The 22,271-nt window shown below is 39.0% G+C and overlaps 1 protein-coding gene across 9 annotated transcripts in view; it reads right to left on the bottom strand.

The window, feature by feature from the left end:
- fat1a (FAT atypical cadherin 1a) overlaps positions 1-19,389 on the bottom strand; it is a 97,804-nt gene extending 78,415 nt beyond the window's left edge. For 4 of the 9 annotated variants that reach the window (XR_533182.2, XR_014089768.1, XM_008404027.2 and 1 more), the window contains exons 1-2: positions 17,154-17,311; positions 11,767-15,056 (exon numbers count right to left, since the gene is read on the bottom strand). Coding sequence is in view for 7 of the 9 variants with exons in the window: in XM_008404027.2 (XP_008402249.2) it covers positions 11,767-15,031 (3,265 nt within the window). In the remaining 2 variants the exon portion in view is untranslated. Of the gene's footprint in view, positions 1-11,766; positions 15,057-17,153; positions 17,312-19,292 lie in introns of those variants that run through there. The other 5 variants (XM_008403992.3, XM_008403983.3, XM_008403979.3 and 2 more) reach the window with 2 other exon arrangements.
- Positions 19,390-22,271: the final 2,882 nt, after the last annotated feature.

Below are 22,271 nucleotides of genomic sequence, written 5' to 3' on the forward strand. Positions count from 1 at the left end.
AAATAGTTACGGAAACTCCAGCAAATCAGATCAGCTGTGTTTCCATTACAAATTAACGCAAAATGTTGTCAATATCATGTTAATGTAAAAAAATAAATTAATTTTAAAAACTCTTTCGCAATTGTGTTTTCATTAAACAATGCAAATTAAAGTCATGTGAGTTTATTCGCATGATAAGTCGTTAAAAGACGTGCGAGCCGTCATCCTCCAACAATTTCCTGCAGATATGACTGCAGAACATTTTTAGTGAAGATGAAATTCTACTCTAAGGGGTTTTTTTAGACTTGCTTATAAGACTTTTTGCATCCAGATTTCCCTCCCATTTCATCCTCTGTCCAGAACAAACCCTCCAAGTCATCCCTCCTCTCTTCCTGAAGGTGCTGAGCTGATGAAACTTTCATTCCAAGTGGCCGGTGAGCCATGGGATTCTCTCTACATTAAGTCTGCTGATTCCCTCCCACTTCTGTTCAGTGGCAGATTCAGTCAGCAGGTTAACAATCATGAATTAAATTTTTGATTTTATACTGAAGCTACACTAAGCAGATCAAATGCTCCGCTAGCAAACCTGAACTGCTGGACATTACTCCACCATAAGCAGCGTTTATGTGAGTAACATGACTGGCATGCGTTTCTGGTCCGGCTGCAGGGCACAGAAAGGTCAGAATATTGGGATTGGTCAAAGAGATAATCTGACAGATGATGAAGAGACGTATAAAACCGTGTCTCTCAAATCTCTCTCTACATACCAGACAAAGTACGGCCTTTAGAATCAGTCAGCCATTTCTACTTCATGCATGACCAGGTACTGTTCAATGTGACAAAAACCGGCTGTCAGCAGCTCGCTTATAGCAATGTTGGGTTTATTTTTTTAGAAAAGTATTCAGTGTGGCGAGTCTTAGGGGGTTCATAAACTAGTTGGGGCCAGTACAGGTTCCTTATATGAACAGCCATGGAAATTCTGAAATATATAATCCCACGAGAGCATGATAATCATTAGTTTGTAGACTTAAGTAAGCCAAGATTAAAAAAAAGAAAAGAATTGATAGACATCTGCAATAAAATGACTGAATGGATTTTCCATATTAAAGAATGTATTTAATTCCACTTGAGATAGCGTTGGAGATTTAGTTGAAAACACAAAGCTTCCATTGTTAAAGGAACCCTGGTAAGTGTGCTTTGGAAAGAAAAAAGCCTGGGTAACAGAAAATCACTGCCGTATTTCATAGCGGCTTTAACTGTACGCCTCTTAGCCCTGCAAACTGCCGGCCTGCACACAAAAATCACAAAGTCTGAAGTTTTTTTGTCTACCTTCTGATGCAAATATCGCAGCATACTTGAAATAAGACAAAACTAACTTACAAGTAACTGTTAGGAGCTTGTTTTAGTGAATAATTGCTTAATACTGATTTTAAAAAAGTACTAGAACCACTGGCAGATTATTTCACTTATAGAAAAACTGTCTTGTTAAAGTGAAATAATCTGCCAGTGGAGCTTTTTATTTTTAATGAATGTTAAGAATGATTTACTTAAAACAAGCTCTTATACTTTGCTGAAAAGTTACTTGTTAGTTTTGTCTTATTTCAAGTGCACTAAGATATTTAGAAACTAAACCAAAAATACGTTAGAAGATTTTGTCTCCTTTTAATGCGTTCCTCTGGTAACAAGAACATCTCAGTTATGTTCTTTTCTGAGGATTGTTTTTCACTCCCAACACAACACTGACGTCTCTAGCTGCACAGAGCAGTCTCTATTGATTTGTTTCTCTATAAATACCCATCTCTACTATCATTGCATTACATGAAATGTAACCTTTCCACCAACACCATACAATTACATAGTTTCTCGGAAGAATAATTCATTATGTCCACTCCATCGACCAATCTGCACACAAAACACAGAAAATCCCCAAAACACAAAAACACCAGTATTATGAAACTTTTTATAACAGACATGTTTGATGTCTGCAGGTTGCCGCCAACGCCATAGCAATAACAGGACTCAATCACTTCAACACAGCCCCAAAAGTGTAATTGTAGAGACACAAGTTTTTAAATTTGTACTTTGTTGTCCATGTGTATTCAACAAATGTAGAGCCTGTTATTTAGTTCATTTTAGAGATGGTGTTTTGATTGCTTCTGTCTCATGGAAGAAAGCTAAATATGTTAATCAAACATGTCAAATTTACAGATGAACCTATTGACTAAAGATTGGATAATCCAACCATTTTTTACTAATTATTCTTACACTGTAATATTTATTTATTAATTTATATCTAACTCTCATATTACTCTTAAAATGAAGCAGCAGGGTGGAAAGAGGAAAAGTTGAGTCCACATTTAAAAGCTGAGATCAACCACCCAGTATCATTATTGCTGCTTGAAAAGATGACTAAAAAGCTGTGGAATAATTGAATATCTTTTGTTGCAGAATAAAAAATTAAAATGAAAACGTAAAATGTGAATGCATTTGTTCTCATTGATTATTGATTGACATTTTCTGGCTGATTACTGATCTTTAAAAAGCCTGAAATGCCAACTCCGATTTTGAGAGATGCCTACATTTTTTTGTCTGACAGGTCAATAAATATAACAAGGTTGCTAAGAACATGTCATTCAGCTCACACGGATATGGGTTTATCTATTTTTAGCTGCTTGTCTAAACTTGCCCGTCTTGAGACTATTAAAAAGAACCAACAGCCATGAAGAAGAAGGCTGAGCACATATGTGATAATCTATACATTTAAGAAGATGTTCTTTTAAATCTATAATTATTTAGCGTATTCATGAGGTTCAGTGGTGAATGTCAGCATGGCAGTAAATTAACACCTAATGAGGCACATCATGCTGCAGGCAGCAACCATGTCTCTTTAAAAAGATTTAATGGACTGAAAGTCCAACATACTTCTAACAGGAGAAAGTGTGTTATTCATTTAGCAACCTAGAATCAACTTTGTCCCAACGCACATTCCTGGTCCCATCTCCACGGTAACAGCAGTCGAGCGATGACTCTTTGGAGTCATGTGCCACTTTGCAGCCCAACATTTATTTCGGATAAATGGAAGATGAGGGACAGAGGGCGACGGTTCAGAGTTTTAAACACCGAGCTGATGCAGGAGAAGCGACTTGTATTTTCTGAGGAAAGAAGTCCGTACAACACAGAGTGCTTGAAAATAAAGCAGAAAGAGGTCATTTTATGTTGAAACGGAAGAGAAATTCCTCATTACCTGTCAAACTGTTTTGGTTTGCTCTCACAAAGAAAGCTTTCGCGGCGCAGGCTGCGAACAGCTTCAAGTGAAAGGCCAATGCATATTTTATCCAGGAAGAAAGGGCAGTGCATGCATTATACAGCCAGCATCTGCTTCTCATGTACAATGAGCGCTCTCTGCGCTGGTCACTCTGTTCACTCAATGATTTCACTTCGAGCCAGGACACAACAGCTTTGATTACATTTTCAGAGTAAATTCTCATCACTGCAGCATTTGTTTGCCCTTTTCCTACGTGAGAATGGTCCAGCAAAGGAAAAGCAACAGCTACAAAGCAGAACCCAGGGCGTCACAGAACATTTTAAACAGTATCTCAAACCAAAACATCACTAGTGAAATCTGTGAGCAGAGCTTAAGGTGAAGGATTAAGAGTTGACAAGTTAATCCTGATTTTCTTGAAATGTGTTTATGTTGTTTGCAGACTTTGCAGCTGCATCTGCCTCACAATTACTCGATATGCAACTTGGCCCGTTATTTATTTATTTGGGACTTACTCGTAGCTATGTGACCTTTTAATTAATTGGAGCTCAACTCCTCACAAAGCAAAAACTCTCTTTCATGTTCCACAGATGGAAAAAAGAAGAGGTCTTCTCCTGACGTGGCACCTCTTTAGTCTCTTCCCTGCACTCTGTCCTTTATGTAGGTTTCATTCTTGATGCTTACATCAGCTCGTCTTACTGCACTCGGAGCTAAATGGTCTAAATTTGAAAGCTGCTGTAAGACAAAAACGATTTACTAAATGACTAGAGGTAAACGGACAAATGAGCAGACGATTACTCACTGGAATTAAAAGTCTTTATCAGTGGATTGTTGACTGATTTAAGGTGTGTCAAGATGAATCAGGCATGCTTTGAGGAGTGGGGGCTTGTCCGGGTTCAACAAGATAAGCATTCTTTTATTGCTGGCTGTATGGAGCTGTTCTGCTTTCAATGAGACACCACATCAGAACGGAATTCAATCCAACTTCATGTAGTACAAAGATACACAACAGTGACCCACCCCCCACCTGTTGCTGTGCACTGCCTCCCAGATATCTGAAAGAAAGCTATGGAAAAAACCATCAACTGCTGTTAATGTCCTAAAGTCTAGCGTACACCTTACAGCTGCAATAAGTTACATACATAAAGGTTATCACCTTTATGTCTGTGCTGCTCACACACTCTCCCCTTACTCTCTGTTTTGCTACAGCTATTTCACTACATTTGAGTCTGCTGTGAATGCTCAGGCTACTTAGCATGTCCACTGATGGCAGCAGATAAAGATTTTTCTTGTAATGTTTGGTTGTTTCTCTGCTATTAGCACAATGAGCAGCACATTCACAAATGTGACTGACATCACCAAGACCCTCCTCCTGCCTCTGATTGTTTTTTCTGACCGTTTTTTCTGGTCTACAGATAGCAGCAGCACAACAGGGAGAAGGCAGAGGAGTTCCTTTTTTCCACAGATTATCTGTTTCGTGTCGTACTGCCAGGACACAGTGACAGTTTTAGCAAATACATAAAAACATTTTTTACATAAGTTACATTCTGCATCTTTACATACAGGAAATGATTTGTTGAGTCACAGAGCAATGACAGGATGACAAACGAGACTCTAGTTCTTCCTCGCCTCAGTTATCTCCCTCAACCAATGCAGCAGCTGACACTCTGTTAGTCAATCTGTAATGTTAAAGCATTTTTTATATCCAACCAGGGCAACACAAATAACTTCAAATGAGGTAAAAACAAAGCATTAGATATTAAATTAAATGTAATGTGGATATAAAAATCCAGGCACAATTAGACATAAAATTTCTCAGAAACATGGGCTGTAAAATTAAAAAGGATTACAACTGAATAATGGATAATAAAAACTTAAAGTACAATATAACTGTTAAAAGTAGTTACTTTTAACAACTGTTAAAAGTTCAACTCAACTGGGTCAGTTATGAGGTCAATCTAATATTATTCTCTTTGCTTCCCGCTTTTGGGAATTTTATTAACACTTCAAATGTTTGCAACTTATTTTCAACAGACATGTTTTCAAGGCCATTACATGCAAAGACAGCTTTTCCAAGATTACACCTGACCTACATATAGCATGTAGTGCTGTAGTGGCTTACTCTACAGCCAGATACTTAGCTTAGCATTGCATGGTGAGGGCAAAGCTATAAAAAAATCAGCATTAGGAGGACTCGGTTTAATATGCAAAATTATCACTTTTTGTTCCAAATAAAGGAACGTTGTTTCTCTCTTTTTGATCAATTAAAGTCAACCTGCAAAAACCCAAAGTAAAACACTGTAAGAGGGAGTAAAGGTTTCGGGGTCTCTCCTTATTCAGCTCAGTTTGATGCATCCTGCCTTTGTGATCTCTGCAAACACTAAGGTTGACTGCGGCAAGATCCTTAAATTTAGCTCTGCTGCGACCGCACTCATCTGTCAACCACAAGATTAGTAGCTCATTTGCCGCCGTCGGCCCTTCAGACAGCAAATTGGTTGTTTTCACGTGAAGTCTGACAAAATGGCTTTAAGAGACATAAAAGGAGGGAGAAAAATAAGAGCTCATTTGGAAGCAAACTCTTCAGGACTCCACTGTAGTAGATCGACATAGAAACTTAAAATTCGGAATTGTGATTTATAAATCTAAAAGAACTTTACTTATTCCTCGGGGGGGAAAGTGCTTGTGTTACAGCTGCAAATCTACAAAAAGAGACATAAAAAGTTTGAAACTAAAATTATATTTAAATATTGTACTTCTAAATAAGAATAGCAGTTATTGCACAAAAACTACTTCCTGCACTATTAGGCTGCACTAACTGTTTATTACAAGTCAATTTTCAATAAAGTTCCATCAGGATAAAAATCTTCTGTTTTTAATATTTAATCTTTTAGAGCATCAAAACTCAGAATACCAACAATTTTCTGTCTTTAAATGTATCCACCAATAGAAAGTGGTGAACATTAAAGATAAATAAAAAATGTAGACAAATGGTCAGACGCAAAAATACTGATCTACAAATTCTTCCATTCCTACACATTGCCATTTAGTATTTTTAGAGGGGACAAGGTCTCCCACATTACAAAATAAGGTAAGTATATCAATCAAAGAAGGTAAGTGAAACATTTTCTCTTGATTCGCTTTGAACAACTAACAGGTCAAATATTTTTTATTTGTAAAATAACACTTCTTTTTGATCTATAAGGGTATCAGGAAACAGTATGAGCTTTTATAAATATCAAATTGAGGTTGGTATGTTGGCATATAAACATAATCTTGGAATTCTTTCATTTTTGGTTGAATTCAAACTCTTCCATCTGTCAAATAATGTGCAACAAATTGTACTTCAAATAAGTTTCCAAATGTTCGCAATTAGAATTATCCGGTTAAACCTAAAAGAAAACTAATTTTCAGTATCAACCAAGCAGAGCACGCTCTCAATGCAGGTCCGAACTCTACTGTCCAGTTCAATTTAAGAATTAAGCCAACTGATGCTGTTTTCTGATGAAACGTTTGCATGTGCATTGTTTAAACACTTTGAAACACTAAGGTTGACTGCGGCAAGATCCTTAAATTTAGCTCTGCTGCGACTGCACTCATCTGTCAACCACAAGATTAGTAGCTCACAGATTGAAAATGGCTTGAAGCAAACATATCTAGAGAAGCCTTGGAAGGTAAATGTGGTGTACAGCAGGAGAAGAAGCGATGATGAGACTGTGTTTAAATTAAAATGGCAATAATCCAGTGACCACAGAGCTTTTAATAATGGAGGGAATGTCTGGGAAAACAGTTGCTATTGGCTCCCCTGGCGGACTGATGGCAAGAAACCGGCAGAAGATGACGACCGCATGGAGAGTTTCCTTAAGGCGTGTCAATGTGAATTAAAATGAAATGTCCTAAAGATGAATAGTTGAATAGTTAGATTGATTCAATTAAGGTTGAAAGCATTTTCACTCAGAACAGCTAGAAACGGCAAAAGACAGAGATTTTTTTATTTATGAGGCAGCATTATTCAAGTCCTATGATGGACTGGTGTCCCGTCCATGGTGACCCCCGCCTCTCACCCGTTGACCTCTGGAGATGGGCACCAACACCCCTCGCATCGCAAGTGTGTTAGATAATGGATGGATGGATGGATTACTGGTTTGGTTTCTTAGGAAATGGTGATATGAAATTAAATTGCATTTCAACTAAACTTGTCTTGTAATGGTCTTTACAAACACATATGCATGCAGTTTTTGTCGCAGTGTGTTGTAAGCCTGGTGGGTCACCAGGCTTTACTTGCTCTCCCACCAGGCTAAGCATTGTTTATTTATTCTAAGTTTTTTATATACACCATAACAGTGACAGGTTAAAGACTCTCTTTACTGAAACATTGAAAGCACAATGGCAAGATAGTATAGCCTGTGTGAACACAGCAAGATGATGGTGTCTTTTGTGATGGTGATGGTGTCAGGTGTCTTTTTTTTTTTTTTTTTAATTCACCAGAGCTCCGTAACCACTTCCTGTCTTTACCGGTCTACATGCTAATAACTTCAGCAAATAAAGTGACAAGTCAAAAAAACATTTTTTTATTGCAATTGTTTGCCTTCTTCAGGACTTCATAATTGTTTTTTTTAGGTATTGCTAATGTCTTACATACATAACTATATGGTCATATTTTCAAATGTCCTGTCAAAGTTAAACATTTTTAACTCAAAAACATGATGGGCTGTTGGATGACTGCCCCAGCACCCCTGCTACCTTGTCTAGGGAACCCTGTGCATGTGTTTATGATTACACACATCCAAATAAAAAAAAGATGGTGATATGCGTCTTCCACCGCTGCATGCTGGGAAACACATTTCATAGCTGGATGGTGTTTGGTTTTGGGCACTCTCTCAAAAAAATTTTATTAGTGTGTTTTTTTTTTTTTTGCTTTTAAACCATTCTGGTTAAAATTCACAACATGCAGGTGCAGCAGCCAGTATATTACAAACACATATGGCTCCTTTAACAAACCTCACCCTTCATCTAGTTAAGTCTTGGGAGTGGCATCGCCACCTCGGCTGCACTTAGTTGTCTGCTGACCTCAGAAATACACCATAATAACAGGACCCAGCCCAAGACAAGCCTACTATTGCACCTCTTGATAATCACTTAATAAAGGTCTCTGAAATTAAGTAGATGATAACAGCTAGGGGCTTAGAATTTGTGTCTCGCTGCAGATTTGATGCTAGATGTGGCCTTTCAGTCTTGTGAAAGTGCCTGATCTGACTTCAAGGATCAAGGATAAAATAAATTATGTAACATTTATAATTTCATTGTTCCAAAACTCCTGACTTTATTCTGAGAAGTTCATTGTGTGTCACAAAAAAAACCCCAGACAAATATGCTGATTTTGGCCACAGTTCAAGGACATCTTCCAAACTTCTCCCAGCGTTGCTTCTCTTTCTTTGTCAGCAGTCCGATTTTCATGTGCAACAGACAACAGAATGCAGCTGTAGAAAATTGCTATTGTCCTTCATCTCCTTTGATGTCTTCACTTCCTGCTGTCTCGCTTGTCAAATAACATTTCTAAAGAGACATAAAACCGAGGCTAACCAGACATGCTGTATGTTTGCAATCTGTGACGACACCATATGTGCAAAAGGTTTCAAATGCTGATTGGATGGTGATGGTTTCATCAAACCCAACAGTAGTTAAAATTTTATGTCGTTTCCAAAGGAAAATAATGGTGAAATTTGCCATTTTTGTGTAGCATGTTTTGAACATTTAAAGGACAAATATCCTTGCATTTTTAATGTGGCTGTAATTAAAATGATAAATGGAAATTGTTTACAATGTAGTATGCAAATGAAGAAAAATTTACTAAGAGGGGAAATTACAGGTAGCCAATTTCTGTGTTTGGTATTAAGTGGTTCATATAAATTTTGTCGTGTTCTGTAGTTAACAGGCAAACTGAATAATATTGGCCAACAAGCTAAATTAGTTTGACTATTACAATTACTTACCCTACATCTAATAAAAAGACAATTGTACACTTAACCAGTGAGAGATTTTGTGCTTATTTTGTACTTTCTGGTTAAATTGAAAGTAGAAGGAAGTTAGCCAACTTCAAAGAAAACTAAAATTAAAAGTCAAATTCTGTGAAGAAAAATATTTTCAAATCCACGTAAAACAACTGATACAATATATCATTTTTTTATTTGTTCAGTGACAACTTACGCACTGAATATTCATATTCACTAGCATTTTTTTCATTAAATTTTTAGGAGAATTTTGAGCAAACTTTTAAAATGTTGCAAATGGGGAGAAAATGTGAGTTAGGCATGGTTCCATCTAAAACAATAGAGTGAACACATCTATCGCAGCATTGGCTCAGGAGGTAGGGCTTTATCCTGTAGCTGGTGGGTTGCCAGTCTCAGGGACTTTGTTACCTGTAAGACTGCTACCTCTATTAAATATGGTGAATCATTTTCATTCTTTTATTTGGTACTTTTTCCAATTTACCAACTAAAATAAGCAAAGTTTACACAGATGCCGTACAGACGTACAGAATCACTGCTTACAATGATAAACAGAAATTGTTTATAACTGAATTTATTTCTAAAAAATTCAGAATCAGCTAAAATATTGTCCAACCTAAAGACAACCAGAAATTAGTACTGGGTTGAAAAAAGTCTAAATCTCTGATTTTGATATGTCAACTGAATAACCACAAAGTGGATTGTAATGAACAATATTGGGGCACAAAAAAAAAAAGTTACATAAGGTATTGGTTTATTTACCTGCATTTTGTAGAGAGCACTATGATATGGGCTGATGACCAGAACTAAAAAAATCAATATATTTTGTTTCCAGCTTGAGAACCGACCATAGCTAACCTCTACCACGTCATGGTAATTTCCAAAGAAATTAACCTCAATTCTGTCGTTTTGTCTTCTTACAGAAAAAATGGACTCTACCAAGATCAGTATTGGCAAGTCAAAAATCAGACTTTGATAATGAATCTTTAGATAGTGTCTCTCTGCTTTCTCTAGGACTTTACATTTATCAGACATGAAACAAGTCAATAGAATTTATATTTATATGACATACACAAGTTAGAAGTACATTGTGGCAATATTGAAAAAACTATGTCCAGAAATAAAACGGTACAACACAAAAAATCCTTTTTCTGATAATTGTCTTTCCAAATGTTCTCACACTCCAAGCTGTTCAGATTTTGGAAATAGCACTCGGCAATAAAAAAAGTGAGGCCATACAGTCTCATGTTAGAAATCTTGTCTCTGTAACTCAGTACCTCATATGCCACAGTTTCTGATTTTGAACAGAAAGATTTTGAGATTATGCACACAAGTATCCAATAGCTAGTCCAAGGTTTACATACCACAGCATCCATCTTCTTAAAACAAGATCGTGTTGCATTTTAGATATCTCAGAACAATCACAGAAACAATCACAAACAACCTGGAGTACTCAACCCATGCTGAATTTATCAGCTAGGTCTTTAACACAGCGTTTCCCTGAAGAGACTTCCTGTCAACTTGTTGAATTATTCACATGCATCTCAATTGACCCGTAGGTATAAACCGTCTCTTAAACAGGTAAAGCAGCCAACTGATAAATTGCTTTTTCCTGGCTTCCTTGTTGAGATGAACCAGCATGCACGTGCAAGTGCCAAGCCAATATATTATACATAAAGTTTTACTGCCTCATTCAGATATTAAATATGCATAGCAGAAAGAGAGCTTTAATTAAAAATAGAAGAAAAAGTCACTTTAAGATAGCTAAGAGTGAAATAATAATAAAAGAAAAACAAGGGCAGCTAAAGAGGTCCTCCATCTCTAGCTCAGGTGATCAGGGGTCTTATTAGCATTCCAGGCTGTTATATTTGGACCTAATTTGAGTCAGCTGCTGAAATCAGCAGAGCATGTATTAACATTAATTTAGCAAGATCCATAAAATAATTCTTGCAATCAGCACTGTAAGAAAGAATAGAGTGTAGTTTGAGTTGATTTCCTTAGTCAAACAAATTGGAAAACTTTTAGATCAAAATTGTTTTGAGAACCATCTGTATCATAAAAAGTTGGTTGGGGAAAAAAAAGCAAGTGAAATAACTGAATCTTTTTACAACCAAGGTAACTACACAGGAATGCACACAAAGGTCTGAGAAACAGCTGCTCCATGTGTTCCTGCCATCAGTTCTTTCACAAAAAGGAAAAAATGACTGGAATAAGAAACTAGCCTGTAAAAGGAAACTCTTAGACCAAAGTTTCACACAGGAAAACATGTCAAACTCAACTATCCAAATTTTCTTGAATGATGCACCAATCAATTGGCAACCGAAGGCAGGTTTCCCCTAATTTATTAATTGGCAGTTGATAGGTGAAATGCAGACAAATCTGATGTGCCATCCATAAAATACAACAAAAACAAAAGTACCACTATTTTCTGCCTGTAAATGAATCAACCAACACCATTTAACTGATTGACTTTTCTGAGTTTAATAAATAGATGTAGATTTATATAACAAAAACACTCACCAGTTTCTTCATCAATGGAAAAAATTCCTAAGCCAGATCCATCTCTTATGGAGTACCGAATCTCTCCGTCTCGTCCTGAGTCTTCGTCTTCAGCTGAAACCGTCATCACAGAAGTCCCAATGAGGGCATCCTCTTTTATAAATCCCTTTTCCACAAATGACCGGAAGAAAGGCCTGTAGAGGTTCTCATTCACGTCCACCACCTCCACCTCAATGAAACAGGTTGAGGACAGAGATATTGGCTTTCCTTTGTCTTTAGCCTTGGCTGTCAGGTTATACACCTGTTTGGTCTCATAGTCCAAATTTTGGACAATGCGAAGAGCTCCGCTGAGTTTGTCCACTTCAAAGTGGCCATCTCCATTATCAATCAGACTATACCGTACTTGACTGGAAGCACCAACATCAGGGTCGTGCGCTTCCAGCCACATAATTACAGTACCGATAGGAAGGTCTTCCCTCACTTTAACAAAGTAATTAGGAGGAACAAATTTGGGAGGATTATCGTTCACATCTTCCAGGGTAATTTTAAGTGGAACTGTGGACACCAACTGAGGCTCACTCACTGCCTGGTCTCGTGCTGCAATCTTCAAAACATAAAACGGATAGCGTTCCCGATCCAGTGGCTTCGTCACAGTCACCTCTCCAGTTATCTCATTGATGGCAAAATGATCTGTGCCCCCTAAAATGGAGTACTTGATGATTCCATTGTCTGCCTGATCCCTATCTGTTGAGTCCACCTGGATAATTTCGGTCCCAACTGGTGTGCTCTCGCTTATTTCAATTGAGTAGAAATCTTTCAAAAATTGAGGGCTGTTGTCGTTGGCGTCCAGGATCTTCACGTCCAACAGGCGTGAAGAAGATTTTTGCGGTATCCCGAGATCGTAAACAGTAATGTTGAGGGTGTAGTGGTCTGTCGTTTCGCGATCAAGTGGAGAGTAAACCAACAGCCAACCGGTTTCCATGTCAACAATAAAACGACTTTCTGTGTCTCCCCCTGAAATGACGTACACTAATTTTCCATTGAAGCCACTGTCTGGGTCTGTTGCAGTTAAATGAATGACCCGAGCTCCAACAGGAAGGTCCTCTCTAACTTCAACAAAACTTGGGAAAGACTCATCAAACAGAGGGGAGTACCGGTTGACTGAATAAATGTCCATGTAGTTATCCTCTGGCTCAGTCTGGCTGTGGATTTTGCTTCCCTGGAGCAGCTTCTCGGCCAGCATGGTGGCGACACCCGTTTCCACACATCTCACCTGGACGGGCTTGCGTGCTGTGATGACAGTTATGTTCATAGTCATTGGACGAGTCTCATGCTCGCCATCAGTCGCAACAATCTGTAAACTATGAAACGACACTTTAGCCGCCTCCCCCTCACTAAGTGTGCGCTTCAGCGACAGCAGGCCTGAGTTTGGGTTCATTTCAAATAAATCAAGATCATTCCCGGATTTAATGAAGTACCGCACAAGCTGCAGTTCATCTGCATCGATGGCAGAAGCTGTTGTAATCTGCTCTCCCACCCCATGATCCCTTGGCACAGTGACCTCGCAGTCAATGTTTTCAAACAAAGGCTTATTGTCATTCAGGTTATTTAAAGTTATGGTAACCGATGCCTCCACCTCTCTTCTGAAAGGGGATCCCCAGTCAGATGCCCTGACTTTCAGATTGTAAATCCTGGGCATGAGCTCATAATCCAGGACCTCTGAAGTGCTGATGACACCGGAAAAGTAGTCAATGACAAACGGCTGTGGACTAAGGTTGGTAATGCTGTAGGTCACATAGCCATTCTCCCCTTTGTCTAGATCGGTGGCTTTCACTGCTACCACACTGGTCCCACTAGGAACGTTCTCATCGACACTGGCCTTGTAGGATGTTTGCTGGAACTCCGGTGCATTGTTATTCACATCAATCACATCAACAATCACTTTTGTGGCTGCTTTCTTGTCACTTGTGATCACCTCTATCTCATATTGTGCCAAAATATCAGCATTGATTGGTCCTGCTGTGCTGATTAAGCCAGTATCTGCATTGATGCTGAATCTGTTCTTATCAGAACTGTGTTTAAAGGCATAATTCTGATGGGGATACCGTGGCACAGCTGTCACCATCATCACAGGTGTGTGAAGAGGGGCAAATTCGCTGAGATTGACTCTGTAGACAGCCTTTTCAAATACCGGAGGACCCTTTTGGAACTCCGCAGAGGTGATGTGTACCAGTTTAGCAGACGAAAACTGAGGGGGGGTGCCTTTGTCCTTTGCCTGTAAGGTGAGGTTGTATCCAAAAGGCTGGCTGTCCCAGTCCACATCCTTCACAGCTTTTATTTTATACTCTTTGCTCCCAGGGCTGCTTCTTACAGCCTTAAACTGCTGCAGCGGGTCGCCAGCCACGACACTCAGCGACGAGATCTCTCCGTTTGGTCCCAGGTCTTTGTCCTCCACTGTCACAACAGCATACGTCGGGTCATGATCTGCATCGGATGGTGACAAGGTTACCGCGGTGATTACAGGCGCATGCTCATTAGCCTGCTCCACCCGCACGGTAAGCTTGGCCATGCTGCTGAAGCCGCTGCTGCCGTACAGCTTCATGCCCCTGTCCACGGCCAGGATCTCCAGCTCGTACAGCTTTGTCTCGGAGTAGTCCAGTTTGCCAGTGAGCGTCACCACCCCGCTCGTCGGATGAACGGCAAACATGTCCGTCCACTCTCTGAAGCTGTAGTAGTACTCTCCATTCGTACCAATGTCTGCATCTGTCGCCATGACTTTGGCCACGCTTGAGCGTATGGCCGTGTTCTCTGGTAGAGAGATGCTGTAGGAGGTCGGTGAGAAGAGAGGCCTCAGGTCGTTGGTGTCCAGTACCTGCACCTTCACTTTCGTGCGACACTCCAAATTGGTGCTCCTCTCTGAAGCTTTGACAGTGAGCATATAGTGGTCTTTAACCTCCCGATTGAGAATGGCAGTGCTGCCTCCTTTGGTCCTTATTCGTAAAAAACTGAAATCTCCCAACAAGTAGTCCTCTGCTTTAAACAAGTTCTCATTGTCCCCAGAGATTATTTTGTACCGTATCTCCCACGTTGGGTCCGTGACATAGATCCCCATCTTGGTGTGACTTTCCAGGTAGGTCTTAGCAGCAGAGTTCTCATATATGGTGGCGTTGTAAACAGAGTGGGTGAACTGTATGGAGGCAGCCCTCGCAAACCTTTGGCTTCCTGCGCAGCCAGAGAAGAGCTGCAAGAGCAGAATGAGCAGTGCTACTGAGAATTTCCCCATCATCGTACCGGGATCTTCACAGAGCCACCTGGAACAGAGCAACATCAGAAAAAAGAAAAAAAAATGTTAATGTCAACAGACAGTAGACATCAGCTGGGATTACAATTAACGACAACAATTGCAGACTGCCTTAAATGACTTAACAAATGTGGGCCAGGCTGGTGAGTGGCTTGATGGGTTCCATGTGGAAATAGGATGAAGCAGAGCAGCCAATCGGATGACAGATCTGAGCTGGCAGTGCGCCTATTATGAGCACATTGCCAAGATAGCAACCATGCACCCTTCTCAATGTTAAATTGAACTCAAATGTGTAAATCATAGCCAAAATAAACAAAAAGGGGTGAAATGTTTTTCACAGATTTTACATTTTGGAATTAAAATAAGGCAGAGTACACCATTTATAGTCACTCCTGACTTTGAAAGATACAAGTTGTATGCATTTTCTTTTACTCTGATAAAATGTAAACTGAAAAAATAAAATGTAAGCTGGGTAGTGAAGTGTAGATGTCCACTGCAGGATTTTAAAAATGTTCCATTTTTAAAAAGCACCATGAAAATACTTGTATAGTGTTGTGCATACATGGGTTGATGACATCACAAGAGGTATCAGATTTAAGCTTGATCAGCTGGTTTTCATAAGCATTATGGAGGATGAGCAGTTTCTTTAGACATTTTAATGTAGATTGTGGAGCACTACAGCTGCATTTAAGTTACAAGCGGTTTCTCCATGATGGATGCAGCGGTGAAGGAAAGCACAACATTAGATGGAAAATTCATTAAGGATTATGAACAGAATTCTACTAATCAGTTTTTGTATACATTTGCCATTTGTATGATTACAGATAATGTAATCTGGCATATCCATTATGCCCTGCTCCACTTTAAAAACCACTTTCATGTGTTTGACTGTTGCATAATTTGATGAAAATCCATGCAAAGTTGCCACATAGCTCAAAGGTGTACATAAGGAATATAAACAATCAAAAGCAACATAAAGATGCATTTGATTGAAAACATGCAAGTTAAGAAAAAATAAATAAAACCACTGCAATAAGGTCCCTAACGCCTTCTGTGATGTCACTGGAATTATGCATAAAAGCTTGACTTTCAAGAAGAAATATTTTACAATGTACATTTCATTTACAACAAAAGAGCAAAGCAAATACAGAAAATGTTCATGTTCTGCAGGTGATAATCTAAATCTAAAGTGAATTTGATTTTACAGAAAGCTACCTAGGTAGCTGTAAAACTACAATTATTGAAAATTATTGAAGAAAAAATAAACAGAGACGCTGTGTACATGAACGGGTTAAAGAAAAATCAGCGCCGAGGCGGCTGGGAAACTGTTGGGAGCCGCTTTTCAGCCTCCCTCCTGGCTGTGTGGGAGTCCATACAAAGACAAATAAAAAGCAAGACGTTGCCATGTCTGCGCAAGAATGCTTCTCATAAAAACCCTACATTATTGACGTTTGGCGTGTCACAAATCACCCTCTTAGGGTTTAGTTATTAAAGCTTTCAGCGGGGTTAATAAGTGACGCGGTATGAGAGCAAACGCACCTTAAATCGGAAAATATTCCCTGCAGGTATGAAAAGAACCATCTTGAGGAAGCGCATTGTGACATTTTCAAATCAAGCACAGAACTTCGTTTCTATTTCCAGTCCCCCAAAAAAAGTATGTAATTTGAAGCAGTTGCTTGAATGCATCTGGCAACGAACTTAAGATGCTTTTGTTTTAAGAAATAAAAGTTAACAGTTAAAGATAATAAGTTGGGTGCCTGGAAAGTCTTTCATTTCTAACCCCATCCCCCAACTCTCCCCATTCACTCTTTGGAACGATGGCAGTCGAGCGCTGGGCAGAGATTTGCTTTAAAAAAAGAAAAAAAAGCCACAGCACCGGAGCAAACAGCGCATAAACCTTCCTCAGAGTGACTAATATGTGCGTTTGTAATCTCGAAGTTGGAAATAAATAGTTTGTTTTGTTCAAAGCAAACTTCTGTGGAGAAGGCACGCAGCAGCGGTTGGTTTTCACAGCCCGAAGCTCACAATAGCGTCAACTTTTCTCCACCTTAAAAAGATGCGAAAGCGGCCAATTAGGGGAAACCCGTTAGGATATGAAACAACGTACCTCTCTTATTATTAATAATCTCGAAGATTCGGAGGTTTGGCATGAAGTTTCTGTAGTCCAAATCTCCGCATGGTAATACGTGGACTTCTCTCCTCTCCGTTACTCCTTCTGCCACCAGTCGGCAGGCTCTGTTTTTTCCACGCTCACTAACTCGCTCCTTTCTCTCTTCCACTTGAACCAATATCTCTCCGCGCTGCGCACGTCCGGATCTACTTACCAGGCCGGCAGCGGCGGCAGCAGCAAGGCGCTCCGGACCCGGGCGCCGGACCCGGGCGCCGGACTGTCCTTGCTCAGTTTTACCGGGAATATTTTGTCAATTGCTAAACCTGCCTGATTGGATGCTGTCTAGTAATACAAAAGTGTAACAACTGATACAAAATATCAATTACTGCATATTTTTAGTACATTTAAATGTGTATTTATTATGAGCTGTTTTGAAAAATATTTTAAAGTTTTCCAACTTTAAAAAAAAAAAAGTAAATTTGTGATAATTGAATTAGGCTAACCAACTGACAACCAACCCTTTCTATGTCATCATTGACTTCATACTATTCAGCTATAAATGCACCAACCAACAGTCAAAGATTGGAATTGGCCAATTGTTCCTTGTTTGGCTCCAAAAAGTAGATTTTTTTCTTTCATATTCACTAAATGCCTTAAACGTTTAATCTCTCACCATCTGTTAATCTGTTAATAGCCAATATTTTAAGTTTTTGAAGTTAATGAAAGTCAGATCAATGTTCAATGTATAAATAGGGATAATCTTGAAAATCCTTGAATTTCCAATGGAAATTAACATCCCTAATAAAAGAACCCAATTTTACTCTATATTGTTTGTGTGACCTTGCTATGCTGCTAAAACAAAAGATAATTCCTCCGTAACCTCAATTCAGCCTACTTTGTGCATGTCTTCCAGGCAATAAGAACATAATCTATTTTAATTACATTTCTTTTTAGCTTAATTTGATGAACAGCCAAAGTTTATAAAGAAAGCACAGCCAGTCTTCCCAAATGAGAATTACCAGGTGGCTCATATGTTTTACATTTTTTAGATTAAAGGTTTCCATATTAATTCCACTCAGCTTTTTTGTATATTGCCAAATTAAAACAAGTATTTTGTAGAATCTACTTTACTCCAAAGTATTTTCAATTCATTCCCCTCAGAAAATAATTTCTCCCATTCTCAATGACTCTCTACAATAATCCATACAGGAGTAGAAGGTGATCAACATAAGTTATCGATTTCAAGTGATGCTTATGAAGTGTGGCAAAGGTAATCATATTTTAGATATTATGGGTTTTTAAAAAAAATGTTTATCTATTTGCCTGTTGCTGCTTTAGGAAAAATATCTATCTATCTATCTATCTATCTATCTATCTATCTATCTATCTATCTATCTATCTATCTATCTATCTATCTATCTATCTATCTATCTATCTATCTATCTATCTATCTATCTATCTATCTATCTATCTATCTATCTATCTATCTATCTATCTATCTATCTATCTATCTATCTATCTACATACAAGGCAATTTAATCCTATTAATAAAACAATACAGTCAAATTCTGCTGCCCCATTATTGCAATTGCTAAAAAAGTTGCCTGTCTACGGAAGCCCAGCTGTATGATGTGCTGTACTTTTTGTGTTTGTTTTCTTTTTTTGTTTGTTTTTTTCCTCATATCCAGAAAAAAAAAAAACCGCGTCCTGCAGTGATGCCGTGCAATTATCGCTGCTCGGAGACGCGCTCAGCCTCCTCTCGGGTCAGTCACCCGGACTGTTCTGGATCTCCCTCTTCCGGCCGGAGCTGCTGTGCGGCGGATGGCGCTGTGTCTCTGCTCTGGTCCGGACCGCGGAGATCCAGCTGATGCCTCCCTTGAAGGAAAAGCCTGTGCTGCTCGCGGCTTGCTTGACAACCTGTCATCATCCGCTGATGATGAAGTGTTCTGTGCGCGCGCGTTCCATGCGTTTACAAGTGTACGTGTCCGCGTGCGCGTTTCTGGGCGAGCGGATTAAAGCCCAGAAACGCGCTGTTAAAGATGCTGCTGAGTCGAAACTTTTTAAAAAGTATAGTTAAAAAAATAAGTAAAAAAAAAATCATTGAGAAAGATCACACCAGAATACATTTTTACCCACCTCTAAAGTTTACCTCCCATAAATCCTGGTTGTCTCACATGACGGACTCCTCCTGTTCAGCAGGAAGCTCCGTTTCTCCTCAGTCCTTCAGATTCGATCCGCTCACACACATCCTGCATAGTGCTGCTGTACAGCAGGAGATGTGGTTCACTCCGCGTCTCTCCAGCAGAATGGCACAGGTGGGGTGGCATGCTGTTGCTACCTTCAGGTGATTTAGGAAATATCGCGATCCGTCCAGGCGCTCGGAAGCAGACGAGAATAGTAAAGATTGCGGTGTAGCTGCTATCCCTTCAGCAGGATCGAGAGAAGATAACAGCATCGGTGATATCAGGATGGTATCTGCTTTCTGCTTATCTGATCATTTCATGCTGATAGTTTAAAACGTAATGGAGTCATTAAAATTCGTGGCTGCGCAGATTCTGCTGAAGCTTGTAAAAGTCTTCATGCATGTGCAGTTTCTTGTAAAAAAATATTTATGCCAGATAACGACAGCATGTTTTTTGTTTTGTTTATATGGAATTTCATGTGAAAGACCAACACAAAGTAGAGCACATGCCACACTTTTCAGAATTCTAGACACCGCAACGAAAATCTAAATTTTATGGAAAAAAATGTGTGTGTGAGTGTGCGTGCTGTGTGCGTGTGTGTGTGTGTGTGTAGGGGTGTGTGCGTGCGTTCGCGCGCGCGCGCGCGTGTGTGTGCGTGTGTGTGTGTGTGTGTGTGTGTGTGTGTGTGTGTGTGTGTGTGTGTGTGTGTGTTATTTTGGCAATGACTTAAAGATGGCCATACACTATAAAATCTAATTAGTTGGTCTCGTGCAAATTTGTCACCAGAAATTTTTTTTAGCAAAGTAATCATAAGATCAGCGAGTGAAAAAAGCTTATTTATTTTAAATATTCAGCACTAAGTCAGTACAAAAACGTATTTTCTTTTAAACCTTAATGCAGACTGCTTACAAATTTAACTCCACTGAAAATTACTAAATGCCTAAAACTTCACAATTTCACTTAAATTAAACAAATTTCCTTAAATGGGTTTTTGTCCTCTCTCATTCTCTCTCCCCATCTCTCTTTTTTTCTCTTACATTTCTTGTCTGTTTTAGCTGAAATTGATTCAAAAGAACACTCAGTTGATTCAGCTCCATTACATAGTCCGATTTAGTAAAAGACTTCACATGGTTGATAAAAGTTTCATTTATGTTCTGTGGACTTTATGTTCATAAATTTTGGTTTAGTACTAATTTCTAAGCATGCATTTAATCCACCAAAAACAACAAAAATTCTGCTCATCCTGCACTAAAATAGAGGAGATTCTGATCTAACCTTTCCTCTCATTAACAAATGAATTTGAACAAATGAATAAAAGTGTCATGAGGATAGAGCCTTGTGGAACCCCACACATGGGAATGGTTCATCTAGAAAAGAGATGTCCAAACTTTTTCTCACATGGACCAAAATCATTAAGTCAAAAGTACAAATGGTCCAAAAACTATAAGCATTCTAAAAGCTAACGCTATATAAAAAAAAAATCTGTCAATTTCTTTTATCTGCTCAAGGATAAACCCAGAATGCAATATTTTAATAAATTAAAGTAGAAAAATAATGTGTATAGCATTGATGAGCCAAAATTCCAGTTTTGCAGGTTTGCATCATTAAAAGGAAAATATATTCAATTTGCAAATTACTTGAGACTCATTTGGGAAACAGCACACACAAAATGTGTCTATTTTCAGCTCTAGAACAGGATTTAGGTCACTTTGTCTGAAAACACCTGCTGTGTTTGGTCAAGCTTAATAAATTAATCAAATGCAGATTTGGGTGCATTAAAGTTTGTTTAGAGTAAAAGTCCCTGGATGCATGTGGTCAGATTCACTATGCAATTAAAGAAAATGCTAAAAGGCTGGATTAATATTTTGTGTTGTGCCTGACTTGTTTTTTTTTTCTCTTACAATTTTGTCCTGATAAATTAAATACCATCTCTGTAGTAAATTAAACACCATCACCTTTGATTGTGGGTCAAAATAGTTTAATTCTCAAATTTCAATCAGGGGCCCAGAAAACGAGTCCAGGGGCGCCAAACGGCCCATGAGCACACTTTGGAAAAGCCTGATCTAGATCTGGTCCCAGTCTACAAAGAAACATCAAAAAGAATACAATAATTTTATCGTCAGTGTGTTTAATGTGATAGCAGCAACATGACAAATGGAAGCACAGGCACTAAAAATAAGCATAACAATAAAAATGGAAGTAAAAACTGAATGAATCTGGCACATCACCAAAAACAATCACATCCTGTTTTTGTCTATCAATCTGTGTGTTGAAATTAGCTGCCTCAAACACTGCACTGGGATCCGGCGATAAAGGAAATGGATGAACCATAATTGTTTTATCATTGCAAGTTCACCTTTTAACAGATGTGCACTTGTGACCCCCATCTAGAGTTTTAGTGGTAAACTTTGCTGAAGCGAACGTCGTCCCGAACATGTGGCCAACAGCTAAACCAGACACCATGCTGGGAAGGAGCTTCCAAAAAAATGCCAGAGCAAAGAGAGGGGCAGTTGAGCCAGAGCAAGAATGTGAGAATTCTTACCTAACGTCCGTTCAGCATTGGCTCATTAAAGTCACATATGCCCACAGGCTGAGTAAACGAAGGAGACCTATGGGCTTGCTGGGCATATTTGTGGAACAGAGGGAAGGAGGGAAGAAGAAAACAAGCCTTTTGTGTTCGAGAGTGAGTGTGCAATATTTCAGTTGTCTTCTTTAAATGATGCTCTGTTTGTTCTCTCTCAGAGTTTTGTCCTGTGCGCTATCTGTGGCTGCAATTTTCTTTCATAGACTTGCTCTCTGATCTGCCTGTAAAGCTTTAATTGAATTCAGGTCAGGTGATGCCCTGGGCGGCTTCCACTGCTTTGATCTCGCAAAGTGTTTGCAGTCCTGCCTAGCGTGGTCAGGTCCTTCTGCCTTATAGACCTTATATAGT

This window comes from Poecilia reticulata, chromosome 1 (assembly GCF_904066995.2).
Source record: "Poecilia reticulata chromosome 1, P_reticulata-male-v2, whole genome shotgun sequence".
Lineage (NCBI taxonomy): Eukaryota > Metazoa > Chordata > Actinopteri > Cyprinodontiformes > Poeciliidae > Poecilia > Poecilia reticulata.